Below are 25,182 nucleotides of genomic sequence, written 5' to 3' on the forward strand. Positions count from 1 at the left end.
CGACTATCGACTGGACGGGTACTGGCAAACCTGTCATTGTGCGCTGTCAACATTTCCAGCCACTGGCCAGGGTCATCTGGTGGTTTGCCATTGGCTGCGACACCCAGATGCCTGAGCCTGACATAATGTTGTTCCTGGGTGATCTGGACCTGGTTCCATGGCTTGGATACCAGAACCTCCACCCTTGGACCTGTCTCCCACACTTCTGCTCTTTCTGCCTCAGCCAGAGACTGGTCAGCACAACCCCTGACTTCCTCCGGGCTGACATCAAACCTATCAGCCAGCAAGAATACAGGGTTATCAGCTCCAGCCTCTGAGAAAGCAGATTCAGAGGGGGTCAGTGTTCCCCCGTCATCCTGTGATCCTTCCCTTGCTGTGCACAGCAATGAGTCCTCAATCATGATACTCATAGCTGTGGGGACAAAGGATAAATCCACAGACTTTACTCCACCAGGGGTCATCCTCTGACCCGTGCCACACCCTTCTACTCTGTCCTCCTCAGCAGAACATCTGTCAGCACCACACCTGAGCTCCTCCGGGCCGACCTCAAACCTATCAGCCTGGAAGGACTCAGTGATGTCAGCTGCAGCTGCTGAGGTGGAAGACACTGATTGGGCTGAATTCACTCCAACATCCTGCAGACTTCCCTCTGCAACACACAGAAATGAGTCTGCACTGGCAGCACCCATGACTGAGGTGACAGAGGGGAAGGTTACAGGAGGAAGGATTCCACTAGGGGTTATCCTCTGACCCACGTCACTCACTTCTACCCCGTCCTCAGCAGAGCGTCTGTCAGCACACCTGAGTTGCTCTGGGCTGGCATCAGATGTAACAGCCTCTGGAAACTCGGTGCCGTCAGCCACAGCTACCGAGGGGGTAGAGTCAGAATGAATCAGACTTAAACCCTCACCCTGTGGTCCCTCCTCTGTGCTCCACAGTCCAGGATCCAAAATGGCATTACTGGTATCTGTGGTGTCAGGGGAGCGGACAACAAAGAACTTCATCCCACAAGGGGAGAGGGGCACACAACACTGGTCTACTGAAACCAAATGTGCCTTTTCCCCGGGGACTTCAGACGAACATCCTGTTGCTTTACATAGGGGTAAACAACCAAATTCCTTTTCCCCATGCACCCCCATCCTGCTATCCACCACTGGCGGTCCTTCAGCCAGAACCCTGAGATCCTCTGGGCTGCCGTCAATTCTCACAGCTCCAGGGGACTCAGAGCTATCTGCCACAGGTGCCAGGTAGACAACAGTCTGAGGAGACCTTAGGCCCTCTGGGCCAGGTTCACAAGGGTCCAACCCAGCTAGATTGGGCCCTTCCACAGACAGTTCCTCTGTAGCAGTGGGCAATGACTGGTCCGGGGCCACCTGGCGGGCACCCCGAGTCACTACTGCAGCAGAGGGAAGGTCTGCCTTACGCATGTCATTACATTTATCATCACATAAAACATTATCAGTTGCAGAGTCCTCTGCGATTTTAAACTCTTCTCCAGGCCTTGACCCCAGACATCCACTACAGCCAGGCCCTGGTACACAGTCCTTCACACCCTGACCCTCCCCAGAATTCCCAGTGTGCATTGAGTCACTCAACAGTACATTACGTGAATCCGAGGCCTCAGGTGTAAATGTAGACTTCAGGGGTGTTGACTTAGACTTATTCTGGGTTACCAACCGCTCCAGGTCAGTACCCGACAGTATGTTCGTGGTAGCTGCTACGCCCACTTCTCTCACTTTGCTTCTGGATTCTTGGGGCAAAGCAACACAAGCTGCAGGTAGTACAGGGGTGACTCCTCCAACCCCTATGATAACTGTAGCTTTCTTTGGGACCACATCCTCACGACTCTTCCATCCGGGAAGGGCTAGGATATCCTCGGGTCCCTTATCTCGGAGTCCAGCTGAAACATTGTTGCCTGCAGTGACTGGCTGCAGGCTCTCCACATGGCCTCCTTCATTAGTGGGATCTGCTCTGCCCACTTCTTCCACTTGACTTCCAGATTCCTGGCTCAAAGAAACACAAGCCATAGGCACAGCAGGGATGGCTCCTCCAACCCCTGTGCCAGCCATGGCTTCCACTGGGATCACATCCTCACAGCTCCTCAATTCTGGATGAGCTAGGACATTCTCTGATCCCGTACCTTGTAGTCCAACTGTAACGCTGTTACTTGCAGTAAATGGTGGCCGGTTATCCGTTCGGCCTCCTCCATTTTCTCCAACAAGAAACACAGTAGGGGGTACATTTTCCACTTTTGCTGGTGGGCTAGATATCCTCACATTTGGACAGGGCCGTGCGTAATGTCCCACTTGGTTACAGGTAACACACTCCCAGGTCTCCTTAAATGTAGGTCTGGGCCTTGTAGTTCTTGATGCAGATGGAGGTAACAATGCAGTCCCCTGCTGGATTTGGGCCCTCTCGGCTTTGTGCCTTCTCTCAGTTTGCTCCCTCTGCTGCTGGTACTTTCTCCCAATTCGTAGTAACTCGGAAATGAGCTGAAACTGCAACTCGAGGTTATCACTTGCCAAAAGCTGTAGATTTATTCCCAGAGAAAGATCCTCTGATTTCTTGAACCAAAAGGGTTTGAGAACAGAGTCACACTGATTCTCACAGTCATCTGGAGTGGCACAGTTGCAGTGTTCCACCAACTTGCTGCGCCGTTCTAACTCCATCTCTATCAAAGCACCTAGGAGCTGGTACCTCGTCTTGCCAACTGTATTGATGCGCTTCAGATCACAGAACTCAATCACAGTCTCATCGGATTGTCTCAGGTACCACCGGATTACTTTATCTTCCAGGGTTACCATCTTCACGTTTTGCCAAAATAAAAAATAGAAAAGAAAACAAAGAAGGGGGGGAGCAAATAGCCAAGTATGTCTTCTACAAAACAAAAATTATGCACTGAGTGAGCTTCTGTAGGTCAGTCACTTCTACCAAGCTTCCAACCTTTAGTACACGGGTTACATGAATAAACCATGCACTAATGTATTAAGCAGATCCCGCACGCTGCCGCCAACTGTCAAGGATTCATTTAAACGATCACCCTGTCACGTGTCCGTGCGTTCAATTTATGGCGATTTGGACATGGGCGGGACATTAGTCTTCGGCCAATTGACTCTGGGGGAGGTGGTCCTGACCTGCCCACAAGAGGTACTGTGTATGGACCTGCCCAAGTTCAATTGGGCCGAGACTGGCCTGAACACCAAGTCGGGGATTGGATTTCTGACACCAGCGCATCAGCCCGATCGCAACAGTACCAAACACCATCCGACTGTCGCACCCCCGCGTCATCTAATCATTCCATGCATTTCCCTGGCTTCCTCCCCAAGCCACAAATATGATTCTTATATGTAAATGTAGTGTACAGAATGGCCTGCACAAAGGAAGCATTTCATATCTCTCCAACTAATATTTTGGCTTTTATAAGAGATTAAACATACTCCTTTGATGTGAATATTACTTATAGAACTTTCTACAAAAGGCAGACCGTCTGTCTGCTCTCACTGGCTTTCCCAGAAGGTGATAACCTGATTGACACACAAAAGTTGTCACCTCCAGGAACCTGGCTTTAGACTAATTGATGCTAAATGATGATTGGGTCTGTAAGGCCTATTGAGGAATTGTGTATACATACACATCTGATCCCAGATCAATTGTTTGTACCTTCTATTCATTTCCCTACTGCCCAGGGGGCTCAATGTACATCCTTAATGACCAGACTGTTCCTGCACACACCTTTGTAATGAAAGGGCCTGACATAATCTAATCTACTCAACCTGTCATGGCTATGATTCCATATTTCCACTCAAATCTTACATGTCCGTTACAATAAATCTTACATGTACATTACACTAGGCATGTCCCCTATATGACAATGTTTCGGCTTGCTTACTGAGACCCAGATAAACAGAGCTCCACTGGATTGACCCAGTGATTCAAACCCAGCTAGGTACAGCTCCCCAAGGGATCATCTCGCCATATCATCAACTGAAAAAAAGGAAAGTGCACATCAGAAAGCCGTGCCAGTAGCAAAAGTGACAGAAAGGCTTCAGCTTTGCCTCCTCCCAAGGCATGTCCCTCTAGTGCACCTGTTCATGGCCTACAGTTAAAGTGTTACTATCCCCAGGACCCTGCATTCACTATATCTGGTCTCCCACAGTACACACAACATGGAAATGAAATTATTTTGGTAAATACAAACTACTAAATACCTTTTCACAGCATCAGTATTTAGCAGTCTTGCAACTATTATCAGTGTCCGACCGACACTAGTTAATTTTGTAGGAGGGGTTTTCATTCTCCTGTGACTGTTCTATGAGGCTGCATGACCCCCAACCCTCTGTCTGGACAGCATTGATTGGCCCTGTGCTGATCACATGCACACTCCCAAAAAAAACCTCTCTGACAATACACACCAAATAAAGCATGTGCAGGCTTGTCACTGTATTTAGCAGTCTTGTGACTGTTGCCAGTGTCTGGCCGAGCACTGGTTAATTTTGCAGGAGGGATTTTCATTCTCCTCTGACTGTTCTATGAGACTGCATAACCCCTGACCCTCTGTCTGGACAGCAGTGATTGGCCCTGTACTGATCACATGCACCCTACCAAAAAAAAAACCTCTCTCTGGCAATACACACCAAATAGAGCATGTGCAGACTTGTCACTGTATTTAGCAGTCTTGTGACTGTTACCAGTGTCTGGCTGAGCACTGGTTAATCTTGCAGGAGGGATTTTAATTCACCTCTGACTGTTCTATGAGACTGCATAACCCCTGACCCTCTGTCTGGACAGCAGTGATTGGCCCTGTGCTGATCACATGCACCCTCACAAAAAAAAACCTCTCTGGCAATACACACCAAATAGAGCATGTGCAGACTTGTCACTGTATTTAGCAGTCTTGTGACTGTTACCAGTGTCTGGCTGAGCACTGGTTAATCTTGCAGGAGGGATTTTCATTCTCCTCTGACTGTTTTATGAGGCTGCATGACCCCTGACCCTCTGTCTGGACAGCATTGATTGGCCCTGTGCTAATCACATGCACCCTCACAAAACAGAAAAAAGTCTGGCAATATACACCAAATAGAGCATGTGCAGATTTGTCGCTGCTGCTCTAAATATGGCAGATGGATTGGAAACAGCAAAGGAAGGGGAGGATCAGAGAAGACAGGATCCAACAGCCTTTTTATACAATGCAGAGGATTAACCCCTTAGGCTGCACAGTGAGTATAACAAGCATGCTTTACTGCATATACAGACTGATTTTATAGTTGTGGGTTTAGTAACACTTTAAGCCCATGAGCGGGTAAAATGTGTTAGAGGGGCATTGGTTGGGAGTAGGCAAAACTGAAGCCTTTCTGTCACATTCCAAACTGTGTGGCTGTGTGATGCACGTCCATTTTTCCTTATTTACAGTGCTTGAACTTGGCAGTAGACTACTCAGGCACCTAGGGCTGGAATATGAGATAAGAGAAGGAGCTTTCATGCTGGCTGCAGTTGGGAGGCGCACTAATGGTGAGATGTGGCAGTGGAGAATGGCTGCTGCAGATGTCTTTTACTTACTGGAACTGTGTAACAGGTGACCATTAAAGTGTCCTGTAGTGATGTGGGGGTTGTTGGGAGGAACCACAGAGCTCAGTTAGCTGGGGTTACGCTATCTCACGCATCTGGTAGTGGCAGCAGTGTTGTCCAGAAGTCTTTGAAAAGCAAAGATTTAGGAAAAGGAAACAAAGTGATGAAGCTTCTTCTTTTACAGGGTGTGCCATTTTTGTTTTTTTAAATTCTGCTTTAGGCAGCTTTGGAATTTCACAGTATGTACACCCATTCAAAAATAGAAACACTGAAATCATATATACATAATTTAAAACAACTTAAATATATGTTTCAACTATTTGCTCTTTAATAAAGTCCAAACTTTCCATTATTATTGTTCTTAAATAGTGCATATCCCTTACTATGAGTTTTGAAAATTAAAATTGAGGGTAACTGTATCTAACATTTAATTGCATTAACTCTGTATATGAATTATGCTGTCTTTTCAAATATGCTTGTTATTAAGGAATTGCAAAAAAAAACTAATAATAATTGTCTTATTCCTTTTCCAGCTTGCTAGATTAACTCTTGTCTACAACTAGTTGTTAATGGCTAACCAACACTAACAAACATGTTTCTCTTTTAGGATGCCTTTGTTCATTGATTTGTGTGACAACTATGACCTTTTAATCCTTAACATTTTATTTATTAACCTAGATGTTGTTAAAAGTCTTTGTCCATGGATTGTCTTGAGCCTTCACAGACAGAAATATAAATGTCCCATGCCATTATCTGTTTAAACAGATCAGATCATGTATTCACTTCTAATAATTCATAGTCAATGTGATTTTATTCCATTTTACAGAAAAAAAAATTCTCTGGCTTCAGTGATCAGCATCTGCTCAGCCTCAATGCATCCATCTCCGTAATGCATTGAAGTAACTTTGCACTTTCCGTTGACATAGTCCTTTATCATGTTCTGTTTAAGACAAAATAAAATTTCATTCCACACTGTCATCCCTTTGTCCTGACCAGAACAACTTGATCGTGTTGAAGAAGGCATGAACCATATCAACCAAGACATGAAGGAGGCCGAGAAAAATTTAAAAGATTTAGGGAAATGCTGTGGCCTTTTCATATGTCCTTGTAACAAGTAGGTACTGAGTACCGACTCTGCTCTGTGGTGTCCGTTTTTTTGTCACAGTGAATGTCTGAAGTTTTTGTCTTTCTTTTTGTCCTTTTCCATCTGCTTCATTCTGTGGGGATATAATGCTTATATTTAATCAGAACAACTGGAACGCATCGAGGAAGGGATGGAGCAAATCAATAAGGACATGAAAGAAGCAGAAAAGAATTTGACGGACCTAGGAAAATTCTGTGGTCTATGTGTCTGTCCATGTAACAAGTAGGTTCTGCCTGCCTAAGTCTTTGAGCACCCAAGGCTGGTCTTTGAGCCTTGCAGAGATCATCGCTGCTAGACACATGGGCAGGAAAAAAGCATGTGGCATGCAGAGAGATCAATATTCATCTCATAGAATAGACAGTGGGAAGTAGACGTATTAAAATCGGGCATTCTGCAGTGAAGGTCGCACTGCATTTCCCTTCACGGTAACATTAACTTCAACATTTCCGTTACATTAAAAGAAAACTGCTCAATGGTAAACTGCAAAACCACAAAGAACAGAATTAGTAGCATAAAAATCAAAATTGGTGCCAAATGATAATTTTTTTTTAAACGCTAAAAATTTAATTTTTATGATGCTCTTGACGGAAATGTTGAAATTTTAGATTTTTGCATGTAGATAATTTTCCCTAGAAGCTTGCTGGGCTTCCTGAAACTTCTCTAAATGGTTGCGCTGGATATTTTCATTCATTAGTGAAATGATTCTTGAAATGAATTATATGCCTCTTTCGGACACAGAATAGACTACCTTGTAATGCAGACATTTATGACAAATTTGGTCAGTAAACAATTCTCCTTGATAAGTTTTATCTCTGCTCTCTTTAAGGCAGAGGCTGTTAGTAATTGTGTAAATGTGGTCCTGTTGACCTAGATGACACTGTTAATACCAGCTGGCACAGCTGTTGTGCTGATAAAGCCAAAATTTTACAGTATGCAAATCTGACACTCTGCAGTCATACAAACTAGTCTATTTTAGTCTGAAGTACAATGGAGATTGTTTCCAGCATGTAATGGGGTTTGACACAGTTATGTAATTAGTAGGTCATGTGCAGCATAGTGGGTAGTGATTATTATTGGCGAAACTGTACCAAATGTGTGCTACCGTCTCAGGCACCATTCCTAGATCAGCGGAACCCCCAGTGTTACTATCACCTTCTTGCCTAATTTTTAATCACTATTGATGTCATATTTTTAAACATATATGAATACGAATCCCAGAGAAGTATAATTATTTAAGACGAAGCCCTGAAATCTACACGTGTAAAAGGATCTTCATGATCGTATATAGTAGAAATTTTTGGTGGATCTGCCAAAGTCCAAGGTGATATAACCCAAGAGCTGCTGCGGATTATTGCTGATATTAATATTATTATTGAAGGCTCCTTAATCTGTCAACAGAGTAAATGATGTCCTGACTAGATTAATATGGAGAGAATCCCAGATAATGCTGCACATTTTAACATCTGCCACTGCAGGCATGCCTAGATTTTAATGGTTCTTGCTATGACAACCCAGTCAAAAATGGCTTTGGAGTAAATGGGGTGGGGACGGTCATGTTAAAGAGGTGATCCACTTTTGAATGACTTTAATTTATTTGACTTTACATCATCTTCTCTTTCTATGTATTTTGCTTGTTTCTTCATTATTTTACAGCTGGTGGTTTTAGCAAGCAGATTTGATTATTGGGTGTCACAATGGTTTCTTCCTTGAAAACATTCATAGGCAGGGGCTTTGTATCAGTATAATTTATTTAATTTTGAGCTGCAGTTTGGTTAAGACTGGATAAATACAGTTCAGCCAGTAATAGATTTATATCTTATGTATTTTTGTGAGGAAAGCAGCAGACCAAGTATTTACTGTGTCAGTGTTGATCTTACCCCTAACGCAAGTAGTCAGGCACTATAGTTAGCTTCTGTGTTCTTCACCTATAGCAGCCCCCTTTCCCATGAGGCAAGCAGGCATACTGGTACTCTGTTGCCCCAGAACTTATACACAATGCTATAGTGCCTGGCTACCACACTGTGGCAGGTGCAAACTGAATTCAGCAAACAGATACTTGTGTTTGGCAGACAGGCAGAGTGGTTCAATGACAGTCCAGGTACAAGGCAGGCAAAGTTCAGAGTAGTTAAGGTCCAATCCATAGTCAAAAGGCAGGAAGAGTTTAGAGAACAGTAGATATCTGATCAGAGGACATAAACCCGGGAATCCAAACAGCAGAGCAGGACACACTTTCACAACCATGAGACCAAAGGCTTGGCTGGCTTAAATAAGTTTTAATCTCCACCAAAGGTATTGGCCACGTCAATCACTTTGCAGGTGGACAGATAAACAGGGAGAATATATCACAACCAAAACCAGGATGCTGGAATGAGACCAGCAGCTGTGATGGAGCAGGAGCGCTAGACTGTCCTAACAGTCAGTTAAAACAATGTCATAGAAAATTATTTCTGCAAGACACCATTGGATTATCCTGTCGAAGGTTGTCTTCCAAGGAACAATGTCAGTCTTCTTCCTCCACTTTGTGTGGATAAGTAGAGTGTCACAGGGCATGTATTGTTGCATCTTTTACCCAGCGTTCAAGGATCTATTTTCCTGAAAGCACCTATGCAGGGATAGAACTTTTCTATAAAGGCTGGGCTAATGATACTGAGCAAAATGTGGATCAACAGTATTTCTGCAGGATGCTTAAAGAGATATATTGATTGATTTTACCTTTATGTGGCTTCATTTTACCATGTTGCATTGCATCCTCTAATAAATTCAGTGAACCCCATGGGCAGTGCCAGCCATACAATATTTTTTTAAATGTTTTATTTAGTAAAGAAGCATCTAGCAAACCTCATCCGAACAGGAATTACAAACATAGAAAGCAAAATACAGGGAGCACTACATAAATCATGTACAAAACAATAACATCCATGGATGCATGGTAAAGAAATAAATAATACACATATGGAGAGGAACTAGCAGAGTAGACCATGTCAGCATAGGCTGAAGTTCGCACCACTGAGCAGCAAAATCCAAACCTAGTAGAAACCAAGGGCTTTCCTTCCCAGTACATAGCTTTCATGAGTGGTATGGTTTAGATGCGGGCGGGATACCCCCTTTTACCCTTTTAAGTAAGAGATAGAAAGAAATGGATAAAAGGGAAAAAAAAAGGGGGGGGGGCAGGGAGGTGCCCAGTCTGGCAGTAGCAAAGCTGCAGAGGAAGGCTGAGATAAGTTCAGTCTCCATCAGAGCCTTGCCATCATTGGAGTATACAAACATGTTCAAGTGAGTCCATTTTTCAGAGTATTGCTGTCGCCGGTTTTGAGCAGAGAGCACAAAGGTTGTTTATGACTTCCACCTTGTTGAACCACAAGATAGAAGGTGGGCGAGTGTGTTTCCATTGCAGAGCACCGATACAATATTTTCCATCCACTGGACAATGTTCCATTGAGACCAAAACTAAGAATCTATGTACACAAACCACAAAGTAGAACTGAACCCTCCTGTTTACTACAGCCAAGGAAGCTGCCATCTTTGGCACTGTTTTCCATGCTGCTGTACATGTGATCATTTATGACACCAACCATTTGATTTCTTGACATTTTGATTGAAAGCACAAGCATGTGTGACAGTTATCATTCACAGCATGCTTTGAATGTTTTAGGAAACACTAAACACTATTGCTTTAAGGCTCCAGAAGGTGGGTCCTGCGGCTGTTGACAATCTAGGTTTGGGATGTAAGGGTCATAAGGCTCAGCTTAGAGTACAGAAAATGGTGCCTGGCCACAATGCAGGATCAGCAGACTGTAAAGCTCCATTCACATTTTGCAAGACTCCAAAGTTGCGTGACTTTGGAGTGCAAATTTGGTGCAACTTTGGATGGGTGCGACTTGGTTGTGACTTTTCCCTCTGCAAAGTTGAACCCAATGTTGTACCACTGTTGCATGTAAAACATTTAAGTACGGCTTTCACTTTTAAGGGTTAACATAAAAATCTATGGACCTCAAGTTGCATGAAAGTCAGACCAAAGTAGTGCAAGTCACCCATACATGAATGGTTATCATTTGAAAACATGGGGTACGACTTGTCATGTTACTTTGATATCCAAAGTCACACAAGTGTGAATGGGGTCTAAAGCTATGGGGGTCTAATAGCGAAAGATGATGAGAAACTGTTAAATTGATGGATTTAGTTCCACTTTAAACAATGCTGCTTGCTTATAAAACACCAGCCTGAAAATCAGAAGAACCAATGCAAGCTTGACTCCAGCCACAACTGTTTTCTTTAACTTTTGAATAAACTGGAGAAGAGTTAGAACCTCTGTCAGGTTTCATATTCTGATGTACCCATATGGAAGAGATTTTTAAAAGCTGTTTGTGTCCCTATAGAAGAGATTTATCTTCCTCTTCCTGTTATGTGTGACACCCATCACATGGACAGGAAGACAGTACAATTTTCCATGTAGGGATAAGACAACAACAGTCTGAAAGAGGTTCTAAACCTTTCTTACTGTTCTAAGTAGAATATTTTTATTGCTTGGGGGATTTCCCCTTACTTTCTGTTTTGTCTTACATCTGTCAAATGGACAGGAAGTGAGGTGACATTTTTCTCAGGAGGCACCAACAACACATTTTTTAACAGAGGTTCTAAACTTCAGCTTACTAGGTAATTTGTCTTTACTACTGTCTCTCCTATACCTTTTCTTTTTTGTCTGATGCCTGTCATTGGAAAAACAGAGAAGAAGTGAGGATAGCAAAAAGCTGACCCTTTCACCATCTATGAAATAAAAATGGCTGGGGATGGGCTTAAAGTGGTTGTAAACCCTTACACCCTCACATAAACCCAGTGAAGTGACTGGCCTCATGTGCTACACAGAGATAAATCAAATCCTCCTACATATGGTGTACCTGTTTATCAGCAGTCTTCTCTTTTCTACAGCTGTTCAAAGTCCAGAATTTATAACGCTTGTCTGAGCTTTTGGAAGAAAGGGGGCAGAGATATTACACTCTGCAGAGCTCAGTGAGGAGAGCTCTACGAGCTGATTGGAGGGAAGGGACACACTCCCTTCACACAGGTACAGAGTTGAGGCTGTCCCTCAAAGGCTGTGTGCTGGAGGTCCCTCCTCTGTCACCTTTTTTCCTTTTGGTGTCAGGAAAACTTGTCAGAAGTGATTCATGCTGATAGCAGAGAAATTAAGCAAAAGACAGAAATGACACTTAATGCTCTTAATTGAAACATGTACACACTATAGAGGGATATGCTTTGTTTATATTTCGTGTCTGAGGTTTACAACTACTTTAACTTAGAATATGGTGTACAAAGCAAAGAGATGCCTGAAGAGTCATAAAGAGGTGGAAAACCTTTTTTAACTATTAAGTTTTTTTTTTTAAAGCAGAGAAGGCAAGAAGTCCACTTTTGACTGGTTTGGGCTCTGTGACAGCTGTTACTGATGGTGCATTAATGCAATAGTGAACCATGGGAGCAGTTGTGCTTAGTTGAAGAGTGTTTCACCTCCTATTCATGCCACCAGCTTGTGCATGAACAAGGTATATTGGACATTGATGCTACAACGCTTGTTTCGTTTGCTGCTGCATTCATTTCACTCTACTTATTTCTTTTATTATTTTTTTTTTTATTTTTGTCTTTGTTGACGAAGGTTTGTACATCAACTCTCGATGTATGGTTACAGTCTAAAAGTACCGATATATTATCCAAAAACAAAATAGAGATCAGAATAATCAAGGTATTCTGACATAGCTGTTTTCACTCATCCTCTACTAAGATATTTAATATACAAATATACTATGCAACCTAATCCCTTGCATAGTGCCAATCTACCGTGTAGGTGAATTTATGTGACGCTGATGTCCATGTGATGTGATGTACACACTATACTTGGCAGTTTTGTTTTATGTTTGTCTGCCGGTATGTCTATCTATGTGTGTTTTATGTCAAAGAAAAGACTGTTTTCCTATTTACCGGATGAAATAAAAACCTAAATATATGTTATACCAGTTAGATGAAGTTCTGAATGAATTAATTAAATGTCAGGATTTCACAGCTGATGAACTTCAGTGCTAGGTAATTGGGTTTATGATATATATCGGTATAAGCTGATGCCCTGTTGGTTGCTCATTTGCCTGAATCAGCTCTTATTGGCTCTGTGCCATGGCACGTGTGGCATTTCATTTCTCATTGATCTTAGCCATGTTTGCAGAGGTCATTGACAATGTGTTTTCTATAGGCTTAAGTCAAGTGATGCTTACAAAAAAGCTTGGGGCAATAATCAAGATGGAGTGGTAGCAAGTCAGCCCGCCCGTGTCGTGGATGAACGTGAACAGATGGCTATTAGTGGTGGCTTTGTTCGTAGGTAAGTCGTTTTCTTATAAACTGCCTATCCTAATGTCTTTATAAAAATGGAACCAGACACTATCTCCATAGCTGCCAATAGTCCTTCATTTGGAGGGATTGTCCCTTTTTTTAAAAGCATATCCCTCTCTCCCTCTTTTTTGAATGATGTATAGACCTCTAGAAAAATGTATAATTTACAGTGGTATTAAACCCAAAACCAAAAATGTAATATATTGCAGCTTACCAATAATTAGAGGTGGTGTCCGCATTTGTTTTCTGGGGTTTTTTGGACTTTTTGCTCTCCATGTTCACCTGGTGATCTGACAGTACCACACTTTCTGTATTAGAGTGCCTACAAACTAGATGGAGGAACAACAGAGACACCTTTGGAGTGCTTGTGTGATTGAGAGGAGCGCCCGATGTCCAAAAAAAGTCTCACTTGATGAATTTTATAGTTGTTTAATAAAGATAAAAGTAAACAAGTTGAGCCTACACGTTTCAGGGGAATTGCCCTTTCTCAGGGCTGTATTTCCTGCAGAATGGTTAGACTCTGAAAGGGTTAAATATATTAGTGCAGCTGCTCTGCACTATGCCGGCGTTATGGCTGCCTCTGCTTCACAACACCAGCATGCTGCAGAGCCGCTTACCAAATATATTTAACCCTTTCAGAGTCTAACCATTCTCCAAGATAAACAACCCTGAAGAAGGAGGAGGCAATTCTCCCGAAACGCATTGGTTCTACTTATTTACTTTTATCTTTAATAAACAATTCATCAAGCAAGACCTTTTTTGGACATCAGGTGCTCCTATCCAATCACTCAAATGTTTTCTGTGGTAACACCTCCGTTGATGTTATCAAAAACGTAGAAGCCCTAGACCCCAACTGAGTCTATCACCCACCACCTACAACTGGGATATAACCCATTGGAAGCAATTCCCTCTATACCCTCCACACAGCAACTTGCCAATAGGCAGTCTCCAGTGGCACTGATCTAGCGCTGTCTTCCACACAACCTTGATACCTTTGGACTGCAGCATTGTCAGTCTGGGGGGAGCAAATTGTTTGATGGACAACTCCTAAAACTTTTTAAACAGTTATGGCAAACATTTTTTCCCTTTTGAGATAAAGGTTTTACAGAAATAGTAGTTGACCATTGTAAACACTCCTATCAGTGGTAAATGGTTTGGCTCAACCCTCTAACTGCTACATCTGTAGGGCAGCTTGTTCTTTCGAAAAACAACAGACTAATACAGGCCATACATGGATCAAATTCCGAACAAATTTTCTTTAGAAATACTGAAATTTAGTTCATTTTGTTATCCGATGGTGCCAGTGTTGATTTCGAAATTTGACCAACCAAGCCTTTCATTTCACCTTGTGTTGCTACAGAAAAGAATTTTCATGGCCAAGAATTTTCACAACTCATGCTTACGTCTTTTTCGATTACGTTTCTCGCTCGATTCTTCCATCAATGATTCGAAATTCATTCATTTTTCAACAAAATTTCCAACATGCCGATCATTTTAATTCGATGGTTGCTTGAAAATCAGCTATTGCTGTGGGCCACTAACGGTGCGAAATTCGAACGAAAATTCTTAGAAATGATTTTCTAAAGAAAATTATTACGGAATACGACCCATGTATGGCTCGCTTTACTCGCAGGATCACCAGGTGAAAATAAAATTTAAAAAAGGCCAAAAAAAAACTAATGCAACCATCGCGTCTAAGAATTGGTAAGCTGAAATATCATAAATGTTTTCTTTGGGGTTTATTATCATTTTAACTGACAAAAGTGTTATCTTGCACTAAATATTTGATTTAACATCTAAATCTAATCTGCATTTGTTAATTTGAAAAGCTATTCTAAAGGAAAAGTAGTGGTGAGAAAAAAAAACACTTGTGGGCTCAGTCGTTTTTTGTGTGTATCAATTAGGAATTGTCTTGGGGATGGCAGATGTATCTTTTGCCTACATATTTTGTGCTAAAAGGTATTCCTCTTTCCCATTTCAGAAAGTTAGAAGATATTATATTATCCATACCTGCTTCTGCTTTAAACATTAGTATATTTTTAATATAGATCTACACATTTAATAGCACCCATAGCTTACTTATCTTCCACCCTCAGTTTCATCCCTGGAAAATAATCTCACTTCAGGAAACCTGGAATAACCACTGATACCAGAGAAGCAGCAAACAAAAATGCCCAACATAGAAATACCCAACATGCCATTACTTGGGAGCTATCAGATGCATCAGGCAAATTTCCATAACTGTGGACATTGGGTATGCTACACATGCCAAAAAAAGTTGACATTATTAGGGCATGTGTAGCATGTCCTGCCCTTCTCCCCCACTGTCACTCTCACTCAGCATTTGCTGGTGTTTATTTTGACAGCTGGGACTTGCTCTGTCAATACAGCAGCTATCACAGCAGCTGCTGTCAAAAATGGACCTTCTGACATGTGCAAGGCCCCTTTCACACAGGGTGGATCCACTTTTAAATAAACTTTTTAAATAAAAATTTCATTTAAATTATATGCCAAAGTAGGTGGTGGTGGTGGTGGGGGGGGGGGATAGGACTTAAAGAGGAACTTCCCTTTTTTGGGTGAATCTCCTCCTAAAGCATAGCTTCCAGTAATGATTATTAACTCCAAAGAGTCTAGAATTATACAGTACATATGAGCTGGAGGAGATATTTCCATTGGAGAGAGCCATGCATGTCATACCCAATCATAGTTACATAGTCTGGCTGAAAAAAGACAAAAGTCCATCCAGTTCAACCATGAATAATAATAAAAAAACATTTATAATCCTATACCCGCAGTTGATCCAGAGGAAGGCAAAAAAAATCCCAGCAAAGCATGATCCAAATTTGCTCCTGCAGAGAAAAAAACGTTATCTATAAATGTTAGTATCCAGTTATATTCTGTGTATCTAGGAAAGAATCCAGGCCTTTTTTAAACAATCCACTGAGCTGGCCAGAGCCAACTCTTGAGGGAGTCTATTCCACATTTTCACAGCTCTCACTGTGAAGAATCCTTTCTGTGTTTGGAGATTAAATTTTTTTTCCTCCAGATGTAAAGAGTGCCCCCTTGTCCTCTGTGATGACCTCAGGGTGAATAGCTCTACACCGAGTTCACTATATGGACCATCTATGTATTTATACATGTTGATCATATCCCCCCTTAATCTCCTCTTCTCAAGAGAGAATACATTCAGTTCCTCTAATCTTTCCTCATAGCTGAGCTCCTCCATGCCTCTTATCAGTTTGGTTGCCTTTCTCTGTACTTTCTCCAGTTCCCCAATGTTCATTTTGTGAATTGGTGCCCAAAACTGCACTGCATATTCCAGATGAGGTATTACTAATAATTTGTACAGGGTGATACGATATCTCTTTCTCTGGAGTTTATACCTCTTTTAATACAAGAGAGGATTTTGCTCGCTCTAGAAACCTCAGCTTGGCATTGCATGCCATTATTAAGCTTGTGATCTACCAGAACCCCCAGATCCTTCTCCACCATTGATTCCCCCAGATCCTTCTCCACCATTGATTCCCCCAGTTGTACTCCCCCCTAGTTTGTATGATGCATGCATATTCTTAGCCCCCAAGTGCATAACCTTTATCAACATTAAACCTCATTTGCCACATAGTTGCCCAATTAAACAGTGCATTGAGGTCGGCTTGTAAGTTGGAGACATCCTGTAAGGACATTATTCCACTGCACAGCTTGGTGTCATCTGTAAAGATTGAAATGGTATTGTTAATTCCAGACCCTATATCGTTTATAAATATATTAAAAAGTAAGGGTCCCAACACTGAACCTTGGGGTACACCATTGACAACCCTAGACCATTCAGAGTATGAATCATTAACCACTACTCTCTGAATACGATCTTTTAGCCAGTTTTCTATCCATTTACATATGGTTTTTCCAAGCCTGTAGACTTTACCTTACACATTAGCCATGTATGGGGAACTGTGTCAAACGCTTTTGCAAAATCCAAGTATACCACGTCCACTGCCACCCCTCTGTCCAAGGTTTTGCTCACTTCCTCATAAAAAGAAATCAGATTTGTTTGACAAATTCTGTTTTTCATGAATCCATGCTCTCTGTTGCTTAAAATATTTCTTTCCATTAAGAACTCATCTACGTGGTCTTTTATTAAACTCTCCAGTATCTTCCCAACTATAGAAGTTAAACTAATAATTCATCGGTAAAGATTTTGATCCCTTTTTAAATATTGGAACCACATTGTCCTTACGCCAATCCAGTGCCAGTCATTAAAGAATCCCTAAAAATGAGAAACAATGGCTTTGAAATGACAGAGCTCAATACTTTAAGGATCTGTGGGTGTATGCCATCCAGTCCAGGTGCTTTATTCACCTTTATTCTGTCTAAATATTTTTGGATCATATGAATTGTGAGCCAATGTGGATCATCTTGAGCTGTGTCAATACCCTGCCCATTATGGACAAGAGCTCCCCCATGCTCCTTTGTATACATAGAGCTGAAGAAGGTATTTCATAAATTTGCCTTCACTTTGTCCCCAGTCACCCACTCTAGATTAATTTGTAATGGGCCTACATGCTCGGACCTTACCTTTTTGCTATTAATATATTTGAAGAATTTTTTGGGGTTGGTCCTGCTATCTTTTGCAATCTGTCATGCGTTTTCAATTTTTGTGGCCTTTATTTCCTTTTTGCATATTCTGTTATATTCTTTGTAATGTTTAAACGATGATAGCATTCCTACATTGTTATATTTAATAAAAGCTCTTTTCGTATTACCTATAGCTTTTTTAACTTTGACCGTAAGCCACATAGGTTTGATTTTTAGCCTTTTAAACTTGTTGCCCATGAGAATATATTTTGCAGTGGGTTCACATACAGTCTTTTTGAAGAACTCCCATTTCTGTGTTGTGTTCATCGATGCCAATATTCCCTCCCAGTCTAAGTCTTGGAGAGCAGCTCTCAGCTTTGGAAAATTAGCTCTCTTAAAATTGAGCATTTTTATTTTTCCTGTATTCATTTTTAACAATAAATGAAATCATGTTATGGTCACTGCTACCCAGATGTTCTTTTATATTCATTTATATTTTATATTATGGACATTCATAATAAGCTCTGCATGGTTTGAGATTACCAGGTCCAGCAGAGCATCATTCCTAGCAGGGGCCTCTATGAACTAGAATTTTAGTGGAAGGAAAATGATAAATGATTTTCAAAAATGTTTACAAATAAATATGTAAAAAGTGTGGCATGCATTTGTATTCAACCCCCGGAGTCAATACTTTGTAGAACCACCTATCGCTGCAATTACAGCTGCAAGTCTTTTTGGGGATGTCTCTACCAGCTTTTCACATCTGGAGAAAGAAATTTTTTCCCATTCTTCTTTGGAAAATAGCTCAAGCTCTGTCAGATGGAATGGAGTGCATCTGAACAGCAATTTTTAAGTCTTGCCACAGATTCTCAATTGGATTTAGGTCTGAACTTTGACTGGGCCATTCTAACACAGGAATATGCTTTGATCTAAACCATTCCATTGTAGCTCTGGCTGTATGATTAGGATTGTTGTCCTGCTGGAAGGTGAACCTCCGCCCCAGTCTCAAGTCTTTTGCAGACTCTTAACAGGTTTTCTTCCAAGATTGACCTGTATTTGTCTCCATCCATCTTCCCATCAACTCTGACCAGCTTCCCTGTTCCGGCTGAAGAAAAGCATCCCCACAACATGATGCTGCCACCACCATGTTTCACGGTTGGGATGGTGTGTTCAGGGTGATGTGCAGTGTTAGTTTTCCGCCACACATAGCGTTTTGCTTTTAGGACAAAAAGTTAAATTTTGGTCTCATCTGATCAGAGCACTTTTTGCTACATGTTTGCTGTGTCCCCCACATGGCTTCTCGCTAACTGCAAAAGGGACTTCTTATGGCTTTCTTTCAACAATGGTTTTCGTCTTGCCTGTCTTGCGACTAAGAGTTGTCCTGTGGACAGATTCGCCAGCGCACCACAGATCTCGATATGGTCCCAAAAGTTTTTTATTCCAAAAAGATCACATCATAAAGAAAAGTGCAATGTTTTGGAGCAACGCAAAACCCCTTCATCAGGCACAACCCTGCCAAAATATGTAAAATATGATGAACTAGAGATATAGTACTATGTGTATATACCTCCATGCACTCAAAATTATTATCTACCAGGCGAAGCAGGTGTAGCACTAACCTCTACTGTTGATTGGGCACAATAGCCAGATTTGCCCGATTGGAGACCGGCAGCGAGGCTCAGTGTTGCCGTTGCTAAGCAAGGAGGGTGGCCACCAATCAGAGTGTGCCTCGTATGGCGCATGCGTGCATGACTGCTGAGCAGTGGGACATGGGTGCTGTCATCATGGCAACGCATGACGTAGGATCGCATGTCAGGCCGGGGACAGGCTCAGCTCCGAGAAGGGAGCTGTAAAGACACCAGGGACACTGAAAAAAAGTGGAGGTGCAGGTGAAAAATAAAGAATACAACAGTTATTAGATACAAAATGGAAAACAAAAAAAGGAAGCCACAAGGGAAAGAAAAAAAAGGAAAAAGGGAAACAAAAAGAGAAAAAGGAAAAAACAGAAAAAAGGGGGGGGGGGGAGAAAAAAGAAGGGGAGGAAAGGGCAAAAATGACAAAAGGGAAAAAGGGGGGGAGGACAATAAAGGAAAAATAGAAAAAGGAGGGAAAAAAAAAGGTAGAAAAAAAGAGAAAAAAGGAGAAAAGAGAGGAACTCAAAAACGAAAGAAGGAAAAAAAAGGAAGAAACAAAGAAAAAAAAGGGGAGAAAAGGGGAAAGGGAAAATGAAAAGTAAGGGGGGATAAAAGGTAAAAAGAAAAAAAGAAAGAAATTACAAATGAAGAAAAAAAGAAAAAAGGAAAGAAAAGAAAAAAGTGTGTGTGTGGGGGGGGGGGAGTGGGGTAATATGGTATTAGGGGTGAAGAGGATAAAATTGGAAAATTTAGAAAACGGGGGAAAGAAAAGCATTGCCCCTAAGAATAATGAAACTTCACATAGCACTACCATCAGAGTCTAGCCCAGTGGAACAATGTATGCGGCTATATCAAGTGAAATTATTGTCAGTCCCACCAGGGGACATGATTAATGTAGAAGCAGGGTTAGGGCTACATGGTCAGTCATATGTACACTTACGGGCAAAAGGTGAAAAAAGGCACAGAGTGAAAATATAGTAACGGCTAACAAAATCTAAAAAAATAACCGACAAAGCGTGTCCAGGTCAAAGGAAAATTGGTATCCAAGAGAAATCCACAAAGTAATACATATTATCTAATGTCAAGAAAACATGTGAATGACAGATTGGTGTTAAGACCACCAGGTTGTACTGTATCTAGTGTGTGTATCCAGTACGCCTCACGGTAAAGGAGTAATTGATTGTGGTCCCCTCACGGGTTGTTTAACATGTTCTATCACCATCCCCCGTAGCTCATGCGGTTGGTGTTTAGACATTACAAAATGCACAACTATAGGCTTACTAAGATCAATCTTTTCGCCCTTCTCTGTTTTAGCCAAAGCAGTCCTAATGTCGCTTCTGTGCTTTTGAAACTTTTTCTTAAATGGACCTATTGTCTTGCCAACATAGGTTAATGTACAAGGGCATTTAAGAATGTAAACACAGAAATCTGTAATGCAATAGAAATAGTCCAGTATTCCATATTGGTTACCCCTATGTGGGTGTGAAAAAAACTCTCCACAAATGAGTGAGTTACATATATTTGCAATTGAAACATGTATAGCAACCCTTCATCTTGGATATCTTAGGTGGAATCCTGGTGTACTTGTGTATTGGATCAGCCTGTAGTAGATGATCCCTTAGTGTTTTACCACGCTTGTATGCCATCATGGGTTTCACCCTGATACTAGGTGCTAAAGTGCCATCTGCCTGTAGAATGTTAATATTCTGTTCTACCACCTTTTTAATCCCACTGGAGTCCCAGCTAAATGTATGGACAAATAATGGGCGATCGACCGTACTGGTAGTCCTAGATAAAATGGTTAGGGCTTTGGCTAAAGCATGATTTAGCATGATTTAGCAACATTTGGTACATTGTCTCAAATTGTTGTTGCCTATCATCAGTGTTTGAGCAAATACATATGACCCTTGTGAATTGCAAAATGGGCAAGTTCCTGCGTAGATGAGCAGGAGGTAAGCTATGAAAGTGGTGAAACATGTTCCTATTAGTAGTTTTAGTATAAACAGATGTTCCAATGGTACTGTGGGTGTTGGTGATCATTACATCAAGAAAAGGGATCTGGCATGGTGAAATTTCAGGGTTAAACACAATCCCTGGAAACACATTTTTCAGAAAGTTGACAAATATATTTAAATCATTCTGAATGCCCATCCGCATAAGAAATATGTCACCTGTATACCTCATCCAGCCTTTCACATGGTCAGTGAATAAAGTGGATGGGTATATGTGACATTCCTCCAAGTAACCTACAAACAGGTTAGGAAATACGGGAGCCACCGAGCTACCCATAGCAGTACCTCGGATTTCTGTGTAGGTTTTGCCCTCAAATTTTAATGATTATTCGTAAGAATAAACTCATGGCATTCGATAATATATTAATTTGGTAAGTCAGAGAAGCTACGTTTGGTCAGGAAATGCCCAACTCCATGTAGACCTGCGTCATTAGGTATGCATGTGTATGTAATCTCCATCATGGCCAGTTTTCAACCTTCCTGAAATGAGGAAAAGGCCCTTAGTTTATCTAGAAAGTCATTGGTATCACAAATATAGGCTGGTAGTTCCTTGACAAGAAGTTGTAAGTGAGAGTCTATAAATTGGGCTAATGGTTGGGTAATAGCCCCAGTACCGGAAACAATTGGTCTGAACTTAAGTGGAGTAGTCTCCTTATGGATCTTTGGTAGTCCGTAGATCACCAGTAAGTGGGGATGGTTGTTAAACAGAAATTCAGCAATCCCATCGGTTATCCAACCGTTATTTCGACCAATGCCAATCAGATTTATCAGTCCGTTCCTGGTGCCTTGTGAGGGATCCTTCACTAATGCCTATCACATAAAATCCCAATAAAATAAATTTACATTTTTGGTTGTAACATGACAAAATGTGGAAAATTTCAAGGGGTATGAATACTTTTTCAAGGCTCTGTACCTTCCTATCTATTTACTAATGCTAGCAGTGTAAGGATTCAAAATAGGCAATGTTAATTGAGAGAGTTTAGTTCTGCTCTAGCACTGTCGCTCTTAATCAAGCTTCAATGGAACCCTCAGATGATTGCCAAGGGTTCCTTGAGCAGTAGCAGATGGACCTCACACCTGACAATGCTTGTATTTTTTTCAAGGACAGCATCACTCAAAAAGAACAAAAGCATGGCACCAGTGGAGCCTCTCCTCTTGTCTCTCAAATATGTACCACTGATGCCAATCATTTTTTAGCTGTCCATAAGCCTTCCTTCTTTTGACCACTAATGTCAGTGGCACTTTCCCAGCAGACCCCAATGTATTGGGGCATGTAATGTTGCTTCCTATTGACCCCCAATGTATTGGGACATTCTTTCTTTTCTGGCCATTAATATTGTTTGTTTCATTTTATTGTAATGATTTATTACTGAATATGTTGTTATAAAGAGGGTGCTATAAAATGATCCACCATAGGTATCCAGTACTCTAGGTATACATTATCCTTTTATTGGTTCTTATATCTGCATCTTACTGATCACACTAATGTTACTGTAGGAATCCTTTTTAGAGGAGTTTCCTCAGACTTGAAAATTGTTTAATGGGTTTCTCTTGGGTAAAAAGGTCAGGAAAAGGCAGGGTTAAGAGCTAGGATACTGCTGGGGTTAGGAGTTGGAGGCTGTTGAAGTTGTTGATGGTAGGGCTTTAGGAAAAGTAAACCGTGTTAAAGCAAACCAATGCAAAGCAACAGGTTCCCTATGAGGTTGGTCCCCCATGCTGTTGCTAATTGCCTTCCTTTTACCCCCTGCCAAAGTAGTGAGAAACCCTCTATAAGATCTGAGTCAATCTAGGTGATGTTTTTACAGAGATTAGCATCTTTGGTGGAAAGGGAGCAAACCACACATCTACCAATCATTAGGTGTGGTGGCTGCATGTTTTCTTTTCTTTGGCTTTTTTTCCCTCTGTTTTCCCCTGGAGATCTAGCCAGTAACACATTCCCTGTATTAGTGAAACTCAACTTTGGAGGAATGAACACAGGCGACACAGCAGGCAGCAGCATTGTAAGTTTGAGGGAAGAGGAGTGTTAAATGTATTAGCAGATTTAACACATAATATAATAACAAATTGAAGCCAAACTTCAGCTCACACTTTGTTCTCAGTTACAGCAACAGTTTTTTTTTCCTTTTGTAATAAAGGTTTTACATGAATAAATAAAAGCTGATCATTGTAAACACCCCTGTCAGTGGTAAATGGATTGTCTTATCCATGTAAACTGATACATTCTGTTGGAGAGCTTCTGAAAAACAACAGACCTGCTGACTGGATCACTAGATAAAAATAGATTAAAGAAAGCCTAAAAAAGAAAACAAATGCAGCTATCTAAGAATTGGTAAACTGCAATATAATAAATGTTTGCTTTTGGGTTTAATATTGCTTTAAGCAGCCAGCATTTTCAAAACGCAATGGCAGCCCAATGATCTCTCTTAGCACAGCCCTGACTAGTTCTTTGTCATTCACTCCCTGTTTGTTTTGTCATTGTGAAGTAGGTCAATATAATCACAAGCAAGCTTTCGTATATGTTCATGGATGCATGTAAGGAGTGTTCCTACCACTGCGTGCTAGAATGCCCTTAGAAATGTTGAAGTAGAAGATAAATGTGTGCCTGCAGCTCCTATGCTTCCTATGTGAGTCAGCCCATATATACCCCAAATACATCAAGAAGTTAAACGGTTAAGATATCTAAATACATAAATAAGAAATATTTCTCTGTATCCACATCTGCTATCTACCGATCACAAAGAGCTGCCTGGTTATTGTTTTCTGCAGCAATAGAGAGTGATGTGCAGGTCAGTTAATCTTCTCTGACATAAAATAGCCTCTGCTCTTCTGTAATTACCGAAAAATGGCATTAGGCATCACAAGGAGATGTCTCTAGTTAAAGGCCAGATATGATTTGCACCACACAATCTCTGGTAGCCTGGAAATCCCAATAACTGCCAGGCCACAATGGGAGATATGCAAGAGAATTTAAATTGCATTGTTATATGTTTCCCGATCATTTAAACATGGACTGTTATTTGTTGGACTAAAGACACCTGTCCCTCTTCATTCAGAATTGTTTCTCTGAGATATCACATATTTCGAAGCTGAACTCCAGGCAGATATAAAAACACAGTTTAATGCAATTATGCATTCATTAAAAAGTTGTATGTTTTATTGTTAAAGCGAAGCTCCACCCAAAAGGGGAAGTTCCGCTTTAAGGCTTTGTCCCCTGCTCCCCATAAAGGATTGGCACCTTTGGGGAGTGGGGGGGAGGGAGGGGGTATTTGACAAATTTGACAGGTACCCTGTCCCACTTTCTCTGCAATCGCCTAGGCAATCAGAAGCAGAAGTTGTCCTCTCCTCCTCCCTCCCCATAGTTTTCTGGGACACGGGACAGGTCCCAGAACACTACGGGGCCATTCACAAACCGCAGCGCTACTCACGCATGCGCAGTGGACACCCGGCTGTGAAGTCGCAAGCTATCATAGCCGGGTGCCCACACTGAAGATGCCGGGACAGGTGAGTGTCCATTTTTTAAAAGTCAGCAGATACAGTTTTTGCAGCTGCTGACGTTTATTTTTTCTAATTCCGACTTGACCTCCACTTTAAGTGCTACTGTTGGTGGATCTAAAACAATACAATCAGATTGTAACATGCATGGTGAGCTTTTAAGTGACACTTAAAGTGTTACTAAACCCACATCAGTAAAATCAGTCTGTATATGCAGTAAAGCATGCTTGTTATGCTCACTGTGGAACTTAAGGGGTTAATCCTCAGCATTGTGTAAAAAGGATGTTTAATCCTGCCTTCTCTCATCCTCCCCTTCTTCTACTGTTCCCAATCCATCTGCTAATGGAACAGAGCCTTGGGGGCAAGCTGTACGGTTTTTTTTTCTTGGAAGAGT

At 41.4% G+C, this 25,182-nt stretch overlaps 1 protein-coding gene across 2 annotated transcripts in view; it reads left to right on the top strand.

Annotated features, from left to right (window-relative positions):
• The window catches only part of SNAP25 (synaptosome associated protein 25), a 151,555-nt gene that overhangs the window by 121,813 nt on the left and 4,560 nt on the right, over positions 1-25,182 (top strand). Inside the window, exons 5-6 of one of the 2 annotated variants that reach the window (XM_089685123.1) lie at positions 6,562-6,679; positions 12,942-13,067. In XM_089685123.1, coding sequence (XP_089541249.1) covers positions 6,562-6,679; positions 12,942-13,067 — 244 coding nt within the window. Of the gene's footprint in view, positions 1-6,561; positions 6,680-6,813; positions 6,932-12,941; positions 13,068-25,182 lie in introns of both variants that reach the window. The other variant, XM_089685122.1, reaches the window with a different exon arrangement.

Source organism: Staurois parvus, unplaced genomic scaffold, assembly GCF_062004578.1.
Source record: "Staurois parvus isolate SC_StPar_1 unplaced genomic scaffold, SC_StPar_1.0 ptg000362l, whole genome shotgun sequence".
Lineage (NCBI taxonomy): Eukaryota > Metazoa > Chordata > Amphibia > Anura > Ranidae > Staurois > Staurois parvus.